Source organism: Staurois parvus, unplaced genomic scaffold (assembly GCF_062004578.1).
Source record: "Staurois parvus isolate SC_StPar_1 unplaced genomic scaffold, SC_StPar_1.0 ptg000168l, whole genome shotgun sequence".
NCBI lineage: Eukaryota > Metazoa > Chordata > Amphibia > Anura > Ranidae > Staurois > Staurois parvus.
The window spans coordinates 724,957-746,953 of NW_028317964.1; the positions used below are offsets into that span (position 1 = coordinate 724,957).

General features: G+C 41.2%; 1 protein-coding gene across 28 annotated transcripts in view; it reads left to right on the forward strand.

Moving 5' to 3' along the window:
* Window positions 1–21,997, forward strand: part of PPIP5K1 (diphosphoinositol pentakisphosphate kinase 1) — a 239,393-nt gene that overhangs the window by 185,120 nt on the left and 32,276 nt on the right. For 9 of the 28 annotated variants that reach the window (XM_089676362.1, XM_089676369.1, XM_089676373.1 and 6 more), the window contains one exon: window positions 14,258–14,293. The exons of the other annotated variants lie outside the window; for them this stretch is intronic. In XM_089676362.1, coding sequence (XP_089532488.1) covers window positions 14,258–14,293 — 36 coding nt within the window. The remainder of the gene's footprint in view (window positions 1–14,257; window positions 14,294–21,997) is intronic. 28 annotated transcript variants of the gene reach the window in all.

The following is a 21,997-nucleotide window of genomic DNA, read 5'->3' on the forward strand; positions in this document are numbered from 1 at the left end:
CTTTAAGTGATCTCAATTCCCCCTCCACCAAAACGTCTCTCAGTTGGGTATCCTCCTTTCTAAACCATCTCCCTGATATCTTATTCTTTCCCGGGGGAAAGAACTCAGTGTTTGTGAGAGGCATTAATATAGAGTTAAATTCCCATTTCATATTTTTGTGTAAATTGTCCCATATCCTTAAAACATTTAAAGTGTAGATACTTGTGCTTTCTTTAATTCCTCTAAACTGTGGTGGAACCCATATCACCTGACTCAATCTGATGCCACTAAGATCATTTTCTATTGTTGCCCAACTTTTCCCCTTATGGTTAAATGTCCAGTCATATATTCTTGCTAAAACCACTGCCTTGTAGTATCTCTTGACATCTGGTAGAGCCAATCCCCCTTTCTCTTTAGTCCTACTCAATGTTTCATATGCAATTCTAGGTTTTTTATTCTTCCATATGTATCTTGTTAACATTTTTTTCATTATCTTAAAGAAGGCCTCTGGAATTTTAATTGGTACCATTTGAAATCTATACAGTATTTTAGGCATAATTACCATTTTAACTAGGTTTATACGTCCTATCCAGGATGGGTTTCCTCCTTCTAGTCTTTTTAAATCTTCCCTGATCTCGTTTATCAAAGAGATATAGTTTAATCTATACAGATGCTTATATGAGGCAGTGAGTTTTATTCCTAGGTATTTTATCTCCTTTTCTCTCCATATAAAGGGGAATTCTTTTTGTAATTTTTCTTTTTCATTCTTTGATATATTAATATTCAGGATCTCTGTTTTCGTTGGATTAATTTTTAGATTTGATAGTTCACCGTACTCCTTCAGGATCTTCATTATATTTGGGAGAGTTATTCGGGGATTCCCCACATAGAACAATAAGTCGTCCGCAAAGGCCGCTACTCTATGTTCTATGGTTTCTATCTGAATTCCCTTCACTGATCCACTGTTCCTTATTGTTGACAACAGAGGTTCGAGTGACAACACATATAGTAAAGGGGACAGTGGGCAGCCCTGTCTTGTACCATTAGTCATTCCAATGGGTTCTGATCTCTCCCCATTTACCGTGATAATTGCAGTGGGCTCTCTATAAAGTTTACTTATCCATTCACGCATTCTATCACCTATCCCCAGCACTTTTAAGTTGTCCATCATAAAGCCCCAGTCCACTCTATCAAATGCCTTCTCTGCATCAATTGACAAGAGCACCACCGGGGCTTTCCCTTTTCTACTTTTCTGAATAAGCATCAGGGTTCTCAAGCCGTTATCTCTACCTTCTCTCCCTGGAACAAAGCCCACCTGGTCTCCATGGATCCATTCAGGCATTAGATCTTTCAACCTGTTTGCTAACACCTTTGCATACAGTTTAGTATCTGTGTTCAATAATGAGATAGGTCTATAGCTGGAGCACTGAGATGGATCTTTTCCCTCCTTGTGAATAAGTACCACATGGGCCTGTAGGGATTCTCTCCTCACCTCCATCCCACCTCCCAGAGCATTCATATATTTCTCCAACTTGGGTAGCAGTACTTCACTAAATTTCTTATAGTACCTAACTGTATAGCCATCCGGGCCTGGGCTTTTTCCCCCCCCTGTGCTTCTTAACGCTGTTTTAATTTCTTCCTGGGAAATTTCTGCGTCTAAGGAGTTCAACTGTACTTCACTTAGTTTTGGTAATCCCGCATTTTTTAAGTATATCATCTTTTTTTCATTACTTCCCTCTTGAGCTTCTTTTATCGGAGCATGGGGACTAATATTATATAACTTTTTGTAATACTCCGTAAACACTTTAATAATCTCTTTAGTTGAGTGGACCAACTCCCCCTTTGAACTTTTTATCTTTTCTATATAGTTCCTATTTTTCTTTTTATTCAAAGCTCTCATTAGATATCTTCCTGGCCTGTCTCCCCATCTATATCTCTCGTTCAAAACCCTGTTGTATACTCTTCTCTTCTCCTCATCCATCAACCTCTCAAGCTCATCTTTCTTGTCCAATAACTTCTGTCTCGTATCTTTTGTTATTTTCTTCTTATGGACCTGCTCCAAGTCCAATATTTCTTTTAAAAGCCCACTGACCCTCTCTCTTCTTTCCTTTTTTCTCCTTGCTCCTGCCGCAATCAAGATTCCTCTTATAAATACCTTGTGGCTTTCCCAGATTGTAGCGATCGACACTTCCTCTGTCTCGTTCTCCCTAAAGTATACCTTAATCTCTTTCTCGATTTTCTGAGCTAAATCCTCATCCAGAAGAAGAGCCTCATTCAACCTCCATCCCAATCCTCCAGTCCACCTGCTTCCCCATCCCATTTTCATTACAACCGGGGCATGATCCGAGAACGTCCTCGTCTCTATGTCAATTTTAACCAGGTGGTCTATAAGTTGATGGTCTATTAAGATGTAATCCAATCTCGAGTATATCTCATGTGCATTAGAGAAGAAGGTATAGTCTCTGTCTTTCATATGCATTATTCTCCAGATGTCCACCAGTTGATATTCATGCATCACTTTTTTCAAGGCTCTCAGAGACCTACTCCCCTCTCTTTGCACGGAAGAGGTATTATCCTTTTGTGGGTCCATACAGAAATTTAGATCTCCTGCTACTATCAAGCGCCCCTTTTTAAACTCCATTAATTTTCTCAACAGACCCTTCATATACGTCTCCGGGTTTTTATTAGGGCAGTATATATTGGCTAAAGTACACTCAATCCCCTGAAGTCTACCTTTTAAGAATAAAAACCTCCCCTCCGGGTCGGTTCTTCTATCCTCCAGCTCAAATCTCATATTCTTTGCTAAGCCTATTGCAACCCCTTTTGCTCTTTTAATTGGAGAATCTGCATAATACCATGTTGGAAAATATTTGGATTTCAACTTCACATTTGCCTCTATCTCAAAATGCGTCTCCTGCAAAAACACCACTGACGCAGCCCTATGATGTAACTCATTAAACAACCTAAATCTCTTCCCTGGACAACTCAGCCCATTCACATTATAGGTTATAAACTGTATATCTTCCATCTTTCCCAATTAACGCCATCTCTCTTCCAGATTGCCTCTTCCTCTTTATCCCATCTGTCATGCAGAGTGTTAACCCAATACCTCCTCCCCTCCCTCCCCCAGCCAACTCCCCTCCCCTCCTCCCACCCTCCTTTTCTCCCAACCCACCCCCCTCCCTCCCCCCCTCCAACCCCCTCCCCCCCCCCTCTTTTTAGGCCTAACATTTGCCTACTAATCATTTATGGATTACAAAGTCCACTTTTGATTTATTCCTTGGGCTAAGACTCCGTCCATGGACGACTTTCCCCTTATCTAACCTCCCCATTACCCCCCAAGCCCCTCCCATATTTATCATAGGCACCGAAAAGAATAACGAGGGTGATAGGGGGGGAACAGAAAAAGATAATGGAAACCTATTTCTCTTCCTCCATCCCTCTCCCCCTATCCCCTGCCCTCCATCTCCTCCCACCCACATATTGCCAGTCCTCTTTTCTCTTCATTCTATTTTCCCATTGTTCTTCTTCCCAACCAGGGATTTCCATTCTTTGGATTTTTAAACTATCACAGAAATTTTTCAAATCTTCTGGAAACCTGAGGTATGCTGTAGTCCCATTTTTCCATCCTATTAGGCACTCGGGAGTCCCCCATCTATATTGCACATTTTGTTCTTTCAACCTTTCCAATAGGGGTCTCAAAATTCTCCTTCTCCACAGAGTCTCTGGAGCCAGATCCGCATATATCTGTATATCTCCTCCTTCATACTTAATTACTGATTTTCCCTTGGACTTCTTCCAGATTTTTTCTTTATCCCGAAGTTCATAGAATTTAGCTATTATATCTCTCGGCCTTTCTTCCCCCAGGTTTCTCAGAGATTTTCCTTTTCTAAAGGTTCCTTCTATTTTAGACCCTTCCATTTCTGAGCTGTCTGTTATAGTGTTAAATATTTTACAAACCACCTCTTGCAGATTTTCTCCCTTTGAGTTTTCTGGGACCCCACGTATCAAGATGTTCCTCTTCCTATCTTTATTTTCTTGTAACTCAACCTTATACAGCAGTTTCTCTTGGGCTCTCCCTATATTGGTTAGTTTTTTTTCCAGTTCAGAGATAGCCTGGGCCTGACCTTTAACTTTCTCCTCCGTTTCCTCAACTCTCTCCAACAGGTGTCCCAGATCACTACGAATATTTACCATTTCTTGTTTTATTGTTTTCTCCAGTTCTTTAAACATTTCTGCCATTTCTTTTTTATTAGGTATTTGTAGATCTTTTTCCATCGCTGTATTGCCTGGTATTTGCTGATTACTAGTATCAAGGCCTAATGATACTCTAGGACTGCTTTCCGAACTGAGGTCTGCTTCTCCTCTTTCAGTCCTGCTCTGGGGTCTTTCTGGGGTTACGTTTCCTTGGAATGTATATTTTTTAATTGTAGCAGCCTGGGACCCTTTAAGCCCACTTCCTTTTACGTTTTTATTTTTCATTTTTCTCTATGGCACTTTTCCTTCTTATAGTCCTGTATAAATTCGTGGGTGAGGAGGGGAAATAGTTCTTTAAACTTTTCAAGTTTCTGCCCTGTCCCCTTGCTGGTTTTCCTTTTTCTCCTTTTTTTTTCCTCTTCTTCCTTCTCCCCTCACCCCCTCCTTCCCCTTAAGCCTCTCTTCTTCTCTCTGGGGGCGTCTTCCACCTTTTGAACATTCTCCAGGGGTCCCCCCTTTCACTTACACTCTGTTTCTTGGAGATCAACAGACTAGTTCCTCCAAAGCAAATCACAGTTCATTCATAATCACTCACCCTCCTCCTGTATCCTCTTCCAGTGAGTGCCTTCTCGCTCAGTTCCTCTGAGGGTCCATTCATGGGGGGGGGACTCCCCAGGGTCTCTTCGGCCTGCTTGTCCAGTTCTCTGTAGATCTTCTTATAATTTCTTTTGGGCTCAAGGGGTACTAGTGGGATAGGGGGAGAATGAATCTGTCAGCGGCAAAGAGGTCGGCGTTGCTCTCTCACTGCAAAACGCCGGCCGGCCGGCTTCCCGATCTCCCAGTAATGCTTTGCGGCCGGTCACGTGATCGCACCGGCCCCCTTCGTCTCCCAGCGTCCAGGGACTCTCTCTCTGTCAGTCTCCAGACGTTCCTCTCACTCCCCTCGCCCGCGTCAAACTCTCCTCCAACGGGAGGCGCCAGGCCGGGTAAGTCCCACACCGCTGGGCTCTAACATGTCTCAGGGGCTAGGCTTGGAGGCTTGGGGAGGTCAGACAGCGGAGCTCCGTCCACGAGCTCCTACATTGAGCTCTCTCCTGCCGCCATGTTCAGGCCCCGCCCCCCTATACTTCACTTCCATGCATTCTGATGTGTTTCCTGTGCTTTTGCATGCGTTCCAGTGCATTTCCAGTGCATTTACATGTATTTCAGTGAGTTTCCGGTGCTTTTACATGTAATCTAGTGAATTTACATGTATTTTGGTGTGTTTCCAGTGCATTTACATGTATTCTGGTGCACTTTTCATGCATTTTTGAAGCTTTCTGGTGCATTTTTCTTTTTTCTGCATCACAATTCAGAACATATACATTATGGTGCATTTCGGGTGAGTTTCCATGCATCCTGGTTTGTTTTTGAAGCTGTCCATTGCGTTTTCTCTTTTTACTTCAGCTTAGTTAAGGACATCTGGGTTCCTGTTGTGTTTCCATGCTATCTGGTGCTCTTATGTGCATTCCGAGGGGGTTCCGGTGCATTTACATGTATTCCTGTACATTTCCGGTGCAGTTACATGTATTTTGGCGCATTTCCGGTGCATTTACATGCATTCTGGTGTGTTTACATGTATTCCACTGCGTTTCTGTTGAGGTTGCATGTCGTCTGGTGTGTATACATGTGTTCCGTTGCATTTCTGGTGTGTTTACATGCATTTCGGTGCACTTTTCATTTTTGAAGCATTCTAGTGTTTTTCTTCATCACAATTCAGGACATGAACATTCCAGTGCATATCAGAATGTTTTTTAAGCTGTCCATTGCATTTTCTCTGTTTGCTTCAGCTCAGTTTCGGACAGCTGGGTTCCTGTTGTGTTTCCACACTCTCCTGTGTATTTTCCATGCATTCCTGAAGCAGATGAATGATAACCTGGTGTGAACTAGCCCAGACAAACACAGGACACTGGCTCTTTTCTGACTCATTGACATGACTGACAGTCACCTCTCTCTGCTCAGGGTGGCTGTGAGAACTCAGCGATCAGTGGTCATGTGATCACTGAGTTCTCACGCTTAGAGCTGGTGGGGGACAGATGCAGTATCAGACCGATGCTGCATCCACCTATGTAAGTATGAATTTTAAATAAAAAACATTCCCATATTTCTCTTTAATCCCAACCTGTGAGCACAGGTTACCAACATTTGCCTTGTTTATGGACTACTCTTCTGCTTGATCCCTACCTGATATATCTGCAACTGAACCCTGGCTTGCTTACCTCATGCTGGGGCAATCCTGAGGACAATCATGTGGTGCTAACACGTTGCAAAACCCATCTCCACCATCTTCAGCTCTGGTGACCACTGATTACTGCTAAGACTCGGCACTCTTGGGTGAGCCTGTGTCATCTACCAGGGTGACCTGCTGCACCGATGCAACTACTGACCTCTGAGCTTGACCCCTGACCATGACAACACTGATGTGGTATTACAGAATTAAAACAGGCGCTGATGAGGCAACATATTGCTTCCCAGCTGCTTGACAAATGCCCTCTGAATAGTGAGAAAAGCACTCAACAGTGATGTGCACCAGGAAACCCTGTTGCATGTAACTTGATACTTTGTAATAATAAGCAATCTGTTTCCAGTGGCCTGACCCACTGCTGTACCTGTTTACTTTTGCATGTATTGCTGGCGAGCTCTGTTCTCTATTTAGCAAAATAGAGAATAGCCTAAGAACATTTGACCGGAAGAGAAAACACCCTAAGAATATTTGATAGTGCAGCAGACGGTTACTAAACATAGAATGAATGTACATGCATTTTCACTGGAGGAATATCCTTCACCATTTTCTTTTATAAATAGACCCTATAAGGGAAGGGGGGATATACTTAAACCATAGAGTGCAAAATCTGCTGCATAGAAACCAATCAGATTCCAGGTTTCGCTGTCAAAGCTTAATTGAACAAGCTGAAATAATGAGCTGACTGGCTACCATGCATAGCTGCATCAGATTCTGAGTGCTCCAGTTTTAGTAATTCTCCCCCATGTGTATTTTTCAGAGGTTTTTGTGCTGAGCTTCAATTTTTTTCATCAAGTAGGGCATTAGCACCTAAACCCCAGTGAGGAGAATAAGGAAGGTCTGTAAGCTTTAAATTGATACTAAACCCAGGACCCTGCATTCACTATATCTACTATATCTGTTCTCCCACAGTACACAGAACATGAAAATGCAATTATTTTAATAAATATAAACTGCTAAATACATTTTCTCATCAGCTGTTAGAGCAGTCTTGTGACTTCAGTAGAGCACTGGTTAAAGTTTGTAGGAGGAGTTTTCTGTCTGCTCTAGGAGGATGTGAAACCTCTGACCCTCTGTCTAGTGCTGATTGGCCCTGTGCTGATCACATGCACCCTCCCAAGAAAAGGAAAAAAAAAACTCTAGCAATACACACCAAACTGAGCATTTGCATGTGACCACAGGTTCAGTCTGTATTAGGTGGTCATTTCGACAGGAGGGGGCAGAGAAGAAAGGATCAAACAGCCTTTTTACACAATGCAGAGGGTTAACCCCTTAGGTTCCACAGTAAGTATAACAAGCATGCTTTACTGCATATACAGACTTATTTTACTGTTGTGGGTTTAGTAACGCTTTAAGCTGCAACGTGAACTGGATCCCACATTTGCCGCTTACAGCAGCAGGTGGTTGCATCATGTGAGTTATTTGGTGGGGTGCTATACGGGTCCAGGTCTGTGTTCTGAAATGGCAGAGCAAAGTCCTTGACTTGACTTGCGGAATAGCCTGACCATGATTTGGTGCAGATTAAGCCATTCACCACTCTGGTGCATGATATGTAAGTAGTGCATTTTGTGGGATGGTCCCCAGTGCTGGTTGCTGAAGCTGAGTGGGCCTTAAGCACAGTCAATGGACATACCCACTGTGCTGGAAGCTGCATAGGTCCGAGTCAGCTAGTGCCACTAGAGAGCACCATTATGTTTTCACACGCTAGTAGCCAGTCTCTGTTAGATATTAGGTACATGCGTCACACAGCTTAGAGTGCAGGAGGGCCATGCGTTCAGTGCCCACCTGTGCTACTATGCACATTGGCCAACCGGCTTGTGCTACTTGGCAGGTACAGTGCAGGTGCCAAGCTGGTTTTTGTCCCTTTCTGAACTGGGCACCAACCAAATGGGACACACCAGTATCTTTTGCAATATATGAACACAGGCTGCCGGGCGACTAGGGACCTCCAGTCTCTAGATAGTGGGACACTAGGAGGCTACCCCTCCGCTTTGAGTCCAGTGCTGTGAGTGTTGCACTCCTAGCAGGCACAGCAGGCTTAGTTGATCTGAGACTAGTGACACATGGATTCAGGTGGACTCTACTCACCTGCTTTCTTTCCGCAGTCTTCAAGCTAGAGCTTTGTGACCTCCTCCTCTATGGTTCATTCCCTTAAATGTGCCTACTGCACCTGACAAACAAGCGGCTGTTTTCTGTACTAGACTACTTGCTCTCTTATTGGGCTATTGTCCCGGCTACAGAACTAGAAAGATTTTATGGTTACTATTCCAACCTGTTAATGGTGCCCAAGCCAAACGGTGTGACCCATTCTGGAGCTTAAGCAATTGAACAATTTTTATGCATCATCAAAAGTTCAATATGCAATCTGTACCATCAGTGATTGCTTTTGTGGGACTTCCTGTCCCCAGTTAACATCAAGGATGCCTACCCCCATATCCCTATTTTTCTGCCCCATCAGCGCTCTCTGTATTTTGCAGTGGAAGAACAATATTTTCATTTTGTGGCTTTGCCTTTTGGCTTGGCCACGACACCACAAGTTTTCACAAAGGTGATGGTCCAGGAGATTCCCATTCTGGGGTATCTGGATGAACTGTTCCTGTAGTTGCAATTGATAGATGGCGCCAAAGTCAATGTGTAACAACCCAGTGCAATTCTATAGGATTTTGACTGGGTGCGCAATCTCAGAAAGTTGACCATGGAGCCATTGCAATGCTAGGAGCTTCATCCTAAGTACGACCCTGGCAATTTGTTTTTCCTTCCCTGGGAAAATCTTCAGACCCTCTGGACCGAGGTACAGGAGTTCTATGGAATGCCCCTGTATATGCGATTGCATGAGGGGGCTAGGGGTGATGGTAGCCTTCTTTGAAGCAGTCCCATAAGCTCAGTTTCATTCCAGACTGTTGCAACTCATTATGGCAGCATGGGACAAGCAGATGCTGTCCTTAGATCACCCTTTGATGTATCTGAGCACCATCTCAAAACTTTTTTCCCCCTGAGGTGAAAGGTACTGGTGACGGATGCCAGCCTGTCAGGCTAAGGAAGAGTCCTGGATTTCCTGTATTTCAGGGAACATGGTGGTCAGAGAAAGCCCAGATGCAAAATATCTTCCTAGAGCTCGGGGAGATTTGGCTTGCCCTTAGCACTGGGCCACCCTACTCCAGGCACAGCCAGTAAGAAACCAATCCTGTAATGGCAGTGGCATAAAAATTCATCAGGTGATACCAGGAGTCAGGCTGCTCTTCCAGAAGCAAAGTTCTTTCTAACCTTGGCAGAACATTCCCCGTGTGAAAAATTGGCAAGCAGACATCTAAAGCTGCAAACAGCTGGACCCCATATTATGGTCCCTTCACTCCAAGGTATTTTGCCAAATTTGACTTTGGGGAGGGGGGGGTGCAGAAATAGACCTATCTTCGAGGTAGATGCCCTAGTCACTCCAAGGAATCAGTTCAGACTGATGCATGCATTTCCCTCTCTCAAACTCCTGCCTCCCCTACTGCACAGGATAGAGAGGATATGTAACAAAATCATAAAATCAATAGTGCAATCATATGAACATCTGAGATATCAATAGTGGCTCACAGTACTGTATATATTCTGAAAAAGTCCAACTCCTTAGTGACAATTGTAATAAGTGCTTCCACGTGAACTTTCACCTCCCCTCTGTTGTGTTGTCTCACCTTAGGTATTTAACCACCTTTACAAAGGACTCATAATGCGTGTCCCATTAAATTCACAATCAAAGCAAGACCAGATATATGGGATCCACATCAGACACCTCTTGCAGGAATATGCTCCTCACCAAAAAGGCTCACAATATGTAATCCTTGATCCCCGGATAAGGACAGCAAGTGGAATTGCCAGACTCAGCCACTCATAGAAGCATGCTCAAGGAAAACAAAAGGAAAATATAGTGCTCACTGCTATATTTATTGATTACAAACAACACAGAATTGCACTGACACCCTTAATAAGAGTACAAACAACCAGGATGTGGGGCTGCTTGGTCTAATTCTCAAATGTCTAACTGCCCACGGAAAGCTCACTGGCCATCACACTCCTACTGTTCACAGAATCGAAGCTTGTTCTAGGATTGCAAGATTTCTTCATTAGTGATGTCATTATTCGTTTTCCAGGTCTTTCAAGCCCTTTGTCACAGGTGGGGGACACTGGACGTGGATCTGTGTCCAGATTCAACAACAAATTGGACAGGTTTGTCACCAGGTCAGGTGACCTTCAGGTTGCTCTAGTGACCCCATGGGAACAGTTAAATTTCCACAGGATGAAGATTAGCCAAGGATAATGTGATACTCAAACAATCTCTTGGCAGATTTTCTATTGGCTCTTCAGGATTATCTGGATCTTTTGTCCCAAGGGCCAGTTTTCCATCCTACTTCTCACTTGCTGGATTAAACGGCATAGCTGTTGAAGCCACGGTCTTGGGGGACAGTGGCCTATTGGACTATGTCATCCATACCCTCTTGAAGGCTAGAAAATCAACGTCTTGCAAACTTTACCATCACACCTAAAATGCCTGATTTGCTTGGTGCTAGTCTAGGAACATTCAACCTAAAATGTACTCCATGAAATGTATTCTGTCCTTTCTGCACTCTTGTTTGGATCAGCATCTGCCTTTGAAAAAAGTCTCGACCTTGGCAATTCTGTTTCTGATACATTTGGCTACTCTCTCTAATTGGAAACTTTGTTCAGGATGTTGCACATATCTCCCCCTCTCCTGTGTCTCCTTGGGATTTTAATCTGGTTCTCTTGGCTCTTCAGAAGCCACTTTTTGAACCTATTATTGCTTTGACCTCACCACAGAAGGTCTCTGAATGAACAGCCTTATCCTGTAAGGAGCCCTTCTTAGTGTTGCACAAGGCCAAAAGCTATCTTACTTGCTAAGGTGGTCTCTTCCTTCCACCTCAATCAACATATTTCTCTTAACTGTCTTGACATAGTACATGCTATGAGAGTCTTTCCCTCAGCAACCGCCTCCCTTAGGCAATCAAAATCTTTTTCTGTACTGCAGGGTTCCTGCAAGAGCCTCCCTGCTTCTTGATCCACTAATGCTAGGTGGATCAAAATATATCATTCAAGCCTATGAGCTGAAGGATGGGGTTTCTTCTTTCCCTATTAAGGCGCACCCTAACAGATTTGTCAGTGCTTCATGGGCTTTTTAGTACACGGCATCTGTTTTTGCAATACTGTAACCTAGGCTTCTGTTTCCACACTTCTTGATGCGGAGTTCCAGTCAAACTGTAAAAAAAAAATGCCAGTAACTACAAAAACTGTAGCTGCTGACTTTTAAAAAAAAAACAGCCCCTTATCTGTCCCTTGATCCAGCGGTGTCCTCCCCGCAACCTATTTCAATGACCATCTTGTGTTTCCAGCGCCGGAGTGTGGACACCCGGCTATAACACCTTGCAACTTCATAACTGGATGCCCACTGCACAATCGTGAGTAGCGCTGCACTTTCTGAATGTACTCGTAGTCTTCTGGGACCTGTCACATATCCCAAAAGACTACAGGGAGTGAGGGGGGGGGGGAGTACAACTTCCTCTTCTGATCGCTTAGGCAATCGCATTGGAAGTGGGAGCAGGTACCTGTCAATTTCGGGTGCAGCTCCGCTTTAAGTTCTATCACGTGGATGTTCAGGCCTCCTCTGACGTCAGTTTCTAGTGTATGGTGCTACAGGTTGCTCCCTGGTACTGTCATGCTTTCTTGACCCATTGCTTTGGGGCCAGTTGGCATTGTTTCTGTGTGCCCCCCTTCCCCAGTCAGACTGCTGTTGGACGCCCCAGTGGTAAAAACTTAAGATCTGTGACCCATACTGTATGACTAGGAAAAAAGGATTTTTGACACCATTTTTTGGAACACAGGTCCCTCTCCTCTTTTCCTATGATCTTTCTTGCTACAAAACTGAAACTAGATGGGAGTGGGAGGGGTTATATTAGGAAACCTCCCTGCAGTGTCTCTTTTGCCAGCGTCCAATCACCTGAAGGTAGATGCATATAATCTATTGGTGATGACGTAATATCATACGTCTGGTACTGTTCTGTTTTTACTGTTAATCCTATTATTCTCAATGCTCTCGGTCCCTGCAAACTGTACTGACATTTAGGACGAAAATAAAGAAACCCAAGATGTTAAGCATGTTTAAACCCAAAAACCAAAATGCAATATATTACATCTTACCAGTCCTTGGAAGAGGTGGCTACATTTGTTTTCTTTTTGTAAGCTTTTTTTCCTTTATTTTCACCTGGTGATTTTGCTAGTCCTAGGATGACAGTGTTTCCTCACACTAATGTGTCAGGACAGCAGAAACAGGATAGGACTCCTTCTGTTGTCCAAAACAGGGAATTATGGTTCTGTAGTCTCCAGAGATAACTGGGAACAGGTGGAGAGCACAGTAAGTTTATGAGCGGATGAGACAGGATTTCTAGCAAAGATTAAAGTATAACTAAAGGCAAAACTTTTTTAGTTTTGGATAGAGTAGAGATGGATTATAACACCTATCAGATTTATTGCTGTCTGTGTCCCCGTTAGGGAGATTCCCGCTCTCTATTTGTCCTGTTTACCATTATTATTGAAAGGGAAAGTAAAACAAATCCCAAATTTTGGGTTGTCCCCAGAATAGTAATAGAGGAGAAATCTTCCAAAGGGGACCCTAATTGTGGTGACCTGGAGGGTCCCCAAGGAATTATATTGTTTTCAGGGATTTCCCCTCACTTCCTGTTTGGCCCTTGCTCTAAAATGTAAAAAAAACAGGTATTTTTTGCACTTACCAAAGAGAAATAACAAAAGAGGGAACAAATCCAGAACAAATAAATAATATAATAATTTATTGTTGGGGTCACATATACTAAACAATGTCCAGACTACAGTCTCTACGGATCCCTAAGATACAAAAATATATAATCTCAAAGTGGGCTGCATACAATTTATTTGTATGGATCATTCATATTTTATATGTATAAAGCCATGTAAGCAAACCTGCAACTATATATTAACTGTTAATGTTAGCAAAGTAGTTGTTCAAGTAGAAATCTGATTCCGTGATAACACTTTTTAACTGAAAAAAAAGAGAAGCAATTTTTTTAGAATTTATTTTCAGACACTTAGTTCTTGATTTCCTATTTTTCTTGCTTTCTCTTTTCAGGTACTCATTCCAAATGCAATTTGATTTGCTTATTCCATTTTCTCATATTTTTCATTTCAGCTTTTTTTTTTAAACTTTATATATTTCATCTGTCATTCTTTCTTAACTTGCTCTAGTTTTTTTTTGCTTGCTTTATTTCTCTGCACCAGAGGTGAATGTTGTAACTCTCTTGGCCCACTAAAACTACATATCTTAGCAACGTTTAGGCCCTCTTTATATTAGTAGTTGAAGAGCATTTTCAGTCCCTGGCAAACTTTAACTTAGTATAAGAAGTTATCTGACTTTGATGGCATAGGCATCGTTCATGAGGACCTAAGTAAGTTTAATGTCAAGAAGTGTTAATAGATTTTGATTTTGTTAGTGTTAAAAATTTAAATAAATTGGTTATCAGACACTGGAAAAGTGAACTACAAAAATTTTTTTTTTTTTTTTTGAGGACTGTGCAAGGTATAATAACAGAAGATACACAAGGACTGCAAACAAGTGCAGTGTTTTTTTGTGCTAATGATCATCTTGCAGAATATGTATAATATGACCCAGCCCACAACAGTAATTAATATTTAGAAGATAAGACATTCTGTATGCCCTACCGAGATCCAATGTTTTTTGACAATCTGAGATGAAAATTTGGTTGTTTACTGCAGCTCTGTTTTACTTGGAGATACCAGAAGATAACTCAGGTTAGTAATACAGCTAATGAAAGACAAACTCCTAAAGCAGAAACTGCAATACGTTTAAGGTATTGTAAAAATTTTGATTGGCTGCCTGACTACCTCACCCAGTGCTAGCACAGCAACTCTTGGTGTCTAAGGAGGTGTTCTATATGTACACTAACTGTGTTTGTGCTTCATGATGTGCAGTCTGCTTTAACTATGTTACTTACAAGCTAATGCAGTTATTAATACTACATGGTTTACTACTATACATTTTGTTAAACTACTTGGCATTATAATGTGAAATGCCTATTTTGTTATTGAGCATACATCATTGCTCTGTATTTTGTATTGGGCAGTTTGGAAGACTTTCTGTGCTTCCCATACAGCTCTCAATGGCTTCAACAAAACCACACCTTAGTTCCAGTTTTTCTTTTTGAAGTTTATTATTACATGGTAAAGAGGAACACAACACTAACATTTCACTACAGGGTACACAGCTTGTTTAATTTACTTTGGCAGTCCCCCCATAGACAAATGCAGTGGTTACATGTCCCATGCCACGTTCTTTGGTACAATTGTACTGGATAACCCCTTTAATTTTACCATTTCAATAAAAAGACAAATAAGAGAGTAAGGCAGTCTCTCAATATCTGTGTGCTTTAGAGTGTGAGCAGAGAAGTGATGTGGACCACAAATTGGCTTTAATGGGGGAATCGAAAAGGTGAGTATGTCTTCATCCATCCTTTTGCTAGCACTGTATTTTCAATGGATGGATTTCTTCTTTGTTGTTTGCAATGTGTGGGTCTAAGTTAGTACAGTGTTTAGCAATTGTCTTTACCTTAATGGACTGGAAATACGATTACTTAACATGATAGATAAATGGCCAAACCAGCTGACACCTGTGCATTACATATTATGAAAGCATTATTCTAGCCATTTACTTCCAAAAATATGAAGCCTGCAGGGCTATATTTATTTTTGGATACACAGGATACCATAAGATTAAAATGACTAACTGGCACAGTTCCAGATAAAGTGTAAGGAAAGCACCCAGTTTTTTTATGTGCATTTAATAGATGCACATTTTCCAGGGTGCTGTATGGCAAGTTCACACCAGAAGCACTCCAGTGCATTTTTTGTCTGCATTAAAAATGCATGCACAAAAACGTATCCGGAAAGCTTCTGGAGTGCATTTTTGTGGTGTGAACTGGCCCTTAAAGGGAATATGCATTTTTTTTAAGTTTATACTTAAAAATGTACACTACTGTACCAAAGTTTCAGGCAGGTGTAAAAAAGCTGTAAATTAATGCTTTCAGAAAGAGGTGTTTAATGGTTTATTTTTAGTAATTAACAAAATGGAAAGTAAATGAAAAGAAATCCAAATCAAATCAATATTTGGTGTGACTGACCAGCCTTTGCCTTCAAAACAGCATCAATTCTTATAGGTACACTTGCACACAGTTTTTGAAAGAACTCGGCAGGTAGGTTGTTCCAAACATCTTGACAACTAACCACAGATCTTCTGTGGATGTAGGCTGCCTCAAATCCTTCTGTCTCTTCATGTAATCCCAGACAGACTTGATGATGTTGAGATCTGGGGGCCACACCATCACTTCCAGGACCCCTTATTCTTCTTTACACAGAAGTTAATTCTTAATTATATCGGCTGTATGTTTGGAGTCATTATCCTGCGGTAGAATAAATTTGAGGCCAATTGCATGCCTCCGTGATGGTATGACATGATGAATACGTATCTCTTTATATTTCACAGCATTGGGGATACCATTGATCCTGACTAAATCTCCAACTCCATTTTAGAAACGCAGCCCCAAACTTGCAAGGAACCTCCACCATGTGTAACTGTTGCCTGCAGAAACTCACTATTGTTCTGAATTCCATTTTTTCTGCACCCTAGTTCCATGTTTGTATGCATAGTTATGGTGTTTAGCCTTGTTTCCTCATCAGTAGTATGGCTTTTTGGCCGCAATTCTACCATGAAGACCACTTCTGACCGAACTTCTCCGGAGAGTAGATGGGTGTACTTGGGTCCCACTGGTTTCTGCTACTTCTGTGCTGATGACACAGATGAACATCTTCTGATGTCAACACATGATGTGTCTATCTTCTGGTGCATTAAGTTTTCCTGATCAACCACTGTGTCTACAGCCCTCAATGTTGCTCATTTCTTTGTTCTTCTTCGAAAGAGAGTGAACAACAAAAGAGCTGAAACCCTGTTAAACCTGTATTAAATCTTTGCCATGATTTATGACCTGAGGAAACTGTCTTCCACAACCTCACCTTAGTAGCAGAGTTTGACTGTTCCTCACCCAGTTTTTAAGCCTCCTACGCAGCTGTTTCTGTTTTAATTAATGACTGTATTAACCTACATATGAGATTGTTGATCTTTAGCACCTGCTTGGTATAATTAATTAATCATACACCTGACTCTAATCCTACAAAATCTCTGACTTTGTGCAAATGTAAGAATTGATGCTGGTTTGAAGCCAAAGGGTTGTCCCACCAAATGTTGATTTTGATTTAGGGTTTTTCTCCCTGTTTGCTCACTTTAAGATATAAGGTAGTAGATGGTATGGACTATCTTCCTGGAGGACATTTCGTATAAGATGGGGGTGTCTACATGAAAATAACTGAAGCCCCCACTCCCCTCCTTTCCTGTATCGGTGTATCCACCTTTTGGGTTTTTGGCATTCAGAATTGGCCCAGTGTATGTACAGGCTAGATTTTTCTAGTTTTGGAACTAGCCAACATTTAAAAGCACATTGGACAAAGTGGACCTTACACTCGTCATAAGAACATTTTGCTCAGCTATACATTTAAAGTGCAGCTATTTATCAGTGAAGTGTTTATAGTTTTCTTGGGGAGAAAGGATTAGATCCTCTCCCAAGATTTTATTGCTGTCTGTGTCTCCACTGGGGAGATTTACAGTACTTCTCTGTTTGTTCTGGCGAGTGTTGTCTCTGAAACCAAAGATGATAGGAATTCCAAAATTTTGCTGACACCAGAATAAAATCCTCAAACACCTGTTCCTGTGACAACTTTCTAAGATGGGAATTTTGTTAAATTTTGTGCAGTTTCCTGTTGCGTATTCAGGACAGGATACATGAAATCTGCCTGGTGGGACATGGTCAGTAAAAAAATAACATGATAGCGTCTTTAACCCTCCTCTTGTTTTTTTGTATTGAGAATTTCTAGCTTTGTCCCCTACTACCTGTCCTATCTTTTATAAAAAAAAAAATGTGTTTGCTTCTTTCATTGCGTTAGATACAGTGTCTGTTGATATTAGACTAATTGCTTTTTATATAATATCAGAAATTCTTGTCTGTTGTTCTGTACAACTTTCAAAACTTTATTTTTGAAAGTAATACGCGTATATTCTGGTCAGTCACAATTTGTGACTACTGACAAGTTAAGTGAATAACATTGATTATCCCTTTACAATGGAATCTCAACTTTTGTGGAATATATTAGGTAGCAAGTAAATATGTTGAACATGAAGTCCATATGTTGAAAGCACAAAAAATGAGCATTACAGTTTGTTGCGTATGGGGCTTCTTAGGCGCATACTGGTCAGGGTTCCCTTGCTGACCCTTGTTCACAGCCAAAAGCACCTACAATAGGCACATGAGCATCAGAACCGGACCACAGAGTAATGCATGACAGTGGCTTGGTCTGGTAATTCACATTTTCTTTTACACAATGTGGATGACCAGGTGGGTGCGTGTTGCTTCCCTGGGGAAGAGATGGCACAGGATACAGTATGGGAAGAAGGCAAGTTGGCTGAGGCAGGGTGTACTTTGATATGTACTGCCTAACTAAACATTGTTTGTGACCAAGTACACGCCTTCATGGAATTGGTATACCCTGATGGCAATGGCCTATTTCAACAGAATAATGCGACCTGCCACAGGGCAAAAATAGTTCAAGAATGGTTTGAGAAACATAGCAAGAAGTTTGAGGGGCTGACTTGGCCTCCATATTGTACAGATCTCAATCAAATCAAGCATCTGTGGGATGTGCTGGAAAATCGGGCCCCACCTTGCAACTTACAGGACTTAAAGGAACTGCTACTGACAGCTTGATGCCAGATACCACAGCATACTTTCAGAGGTTTAGTGGCATCCATGTCTTGACAGGTCAGTACTGTTTTGTTGGCAAAAGGGGGACCTTCTCAGTATTAGGTGTGTGGTCATAGTGTTATGGCTGATCACTGTAAAATGCAGACTGACCTTAGCTTGCTGTTAAAAAAAAAAAAAAAAAAAAAAAGGGACATCTGACACATCTAATTGGCTTGTGAACAGTCTGGTCTGCAGATCTTATCTATGTGATGGGGACAGGCTGCATAGTAAGGTGGCAGTCTTTCATTCACTCTGTTGTCAACGTTGCATTATGGAGGTAGCCAGTGTATGGATCAATGTACAGCTAATTCATTCTCAAATCTCCTTTCTTGTCTAATAATTTGCATGTGCATTGGCAGGTTAAAGCGATATTAAACTCAAAAGCAAACATTTTAATATATTGCAGCCTACCAATTTTTAGATGTGGTGATTGCATTCATTTTCTTTTTTAAGCTTTCTTTCCTTTGTTCCTGGTGATCTTCCTTTTCACTTGGTGATCTGACCAATAAGTCAGTTGTTTTAAAACAGAACAAGCTGTCTTGCAGATGTATCAGTTTCAGGAATGATACAAACCACTGACGGGTGCTTACAATGATCGGCTTTCATTTATTTATGTAAAACCTTTATTCCAAAAGGAACAAAAATGTTGCTGTAGCTGCTTATAAAGAGTTAGCTAGCGTTCAGCTTTGGTTTGCTAGTGTATCTAAATCTTCTAGCACATCTATCACTCCCTTTCCCCCCCCAAAAATGCTGCTGTCCATAGGTGCCCCCTGTGCTCCATCTAGAGTTAGGGAAATGTAATACAGGAAGTGTGTAACTAGCCAGATCACCGAATGAAAATAGAGGGAAAATGTCTAAGAAAACATAGACAATATTGGAGGGCTGGCATAATCTAACAACCAATTTAAAATATTTTGGTCAAGTATAGAAAATAAATTCTGTATTTATCTTCTGTGATCTCACTGCTATTTTTCTGAAGAAAAGGATAGGTCAATAAAATCTGGTATATAGAAAAGAGAAAAAAGAGAGCTTTGATAATGACACTGCCAATTCTGTAATGACAGCGAATAACAGGAGAAATGTTAGAAGTTTTGGGGACATAAATTGTAAGGCCTTATGCACACGGGAGTAAAAAAATAGTGAGTTTTTTACTCTCTTATACTTAGCATGACTTTGGTCTTTACACATCATTTTTCTACTCAGGGACTTTCTGTCAACAAGTTCCTGAGTAAACATCAATAAATTATGATGCCCGTATGCAAGGTGCCGAACATTTTTATTCTCTGTGTGTGCTTTTTGGTTTATTATGTATTAAAGGAGAAGTACAGCCAAAACTCATGTGGCTTTACTTCTCCTGTGGATCACAGAGTGCAGTTCATTCTGCACTCCTGTGACCCTTTTTCAGCCGAGAGTGGGCTAAAGTCTGCTGATGTCACTCAGCAAATCCAGGCTGGGGAAAGATTGCGACCATATGGTCGAGATCCACTCAGGATTCTGTACCAGCACCTGGTGCAGTCTCTCAGCAATCTGGCAGTCACCTCTTTCTGCTCAGAGTGGCAGGGAGAACTAAGCAATCAGCGGTTTCTGATCACTCAGTTCTCAGCCTTAGAGCCGGCAGGGGACAGATGCATCATTGGATCAATGTGGCATCTACCTAGGTCTTTTAATTGGTATTACAAAATTAGGAGGAAAGGTAGTAAAGACAAATAATTGGTGTAGTCAAGCCATAGATTAATCCATTTTCTTTCCTTCCTTCATAGGTTGATGGAAAGAAAATCCACTTCATTCCTCATCAACACAGTGCTAATGGGGAATGCCTCTCACAGCACTATTGTATTCTACTGGTGGGGGAGGGGTACAGGGAACCTTCCCAGCCAGCAGAATACAATAATTACTGCTAGTGGCTATAGCTGCGGGCAATAATCGCATGTTAATAATCGGACAGGCTGGATTGTATGCAAGTCGACCAATGGATCAACTTGGGTACAATCATAGATGGATTGAACCTCAGCCAGTCCCTGCTGAACTCCCCTGGCCGGCATTAGTATAGCTCTTTATGGGTATCTTCAGGCTATGCATTTTACATTTATGTGTATATTTCTTTACCCCTGATGTCAGGTAGGACAGTAGGATCATTTGTTTATAGCTGCTGGTGAAACAGTTCTTACTTCAAGATTTTGTAAAACGACTTTTATAGTTTCTGATTATAAACATGTTTTAATGACAGAAATATTTAAATTCCCCGGTATTCCTTAGCCTTATGTGCAGTTCTTGGAACAAGCAATCTCATAATTAATTAGCTGTCTGGAATCTTCATCTGGTCATATAAGAAAAAAAAAATACTAATGTGGAACTGGCAAACAGCAGTTTCTAATGTGCTAATAATATAACAGGAAAAGTTATTGACGACAAAGTCTTGACATTTTTATATAGTCGAGAGGCTTAAAAGTAAGGAGTTTTCATCTTTTGGTAATTTTTTAATTACCTTCTAATTATTCTATTAAACAACGTTTGTGGTTTCATTCTTTGTCCAGTCATTTTAAAACCTTTTTTTTGTTATTTTTTCATTGGTTATTGCATAAAAGAAGCAAAAAAAGGAATTTAAAAGAATTATTATAGGCATTTTTCATCTGTTTTCCATTGGCAAGAAAGAAAAAAAGATTGAAGCTAAGAAAGAATAAAACATAATTTTGGATCAGCAGAGAAAATTAAAAGGAAAGAACACAATTCTAAAGTTCAGATGGGCAAACAGGCAAGAATAAGATCTCCATTACGCTACTTTAAGGTCCTGTCTACTTTTAAATAAGCAAATGAGAATTAAACTTCAGAGACCTAGAGTAAAAGAGGCCCATGTGTGCAAACTCTAAGTTAGTTTGCGTATCAAATACGTGTGAACATGTGTGCATATTTAGGGCCTGGTCTGGGTTCTGGTATCTTGGGCATGCTTTGAGAATGGGCTGAGTCATTGTACCTCTGAGTAGTTCCAATTTTCAAAGCATGGTTTGAGAATGCTAGCAGTTGCACATGCATCCAGTGGACAGAAAAAGAAACGTATGTTCCATGATCTACAAGTAGAATTCTACTGTTCAAGCAGCCAACACATACATAAGGCTTCTTTAGGGATGGTACATTAAGGTTCATCCCAAAGTCCTTATGCCACAACCTACCTATTTTGTTGGTACAGTTAGAACCAGGATACATATGTAAGATGGTTTATCCCAGTTATCAACAGCCCATTTCCTATGACCTGATTTACAATAAATAGCGGTAGTATCTTTTTAAGTCCCCAGTTATCCATAAAGCCTAGAGAGTGATGCTTTGTTCTTTCCCGTATCGGTTATTGTACCATGAACTAAAGATTTAATATTATGGCCCAAGCCACCTGCATTTAGGTAGTAAAATATTTTACTGTCTTGATCTCTGGTTCATTCATTATATAGCTACAAGAAAGACAAATTTATAAAACCAGCTTCTCCTGGCTGTACTCACACCTATCCTATTGGTCCTCTTCTAGGGTATGTATTTTTGTTCATCCTCATTCATCTGTTCATATTCAAAGGAAGCATAAAAATGGAGGTACTGTTGCATTTTT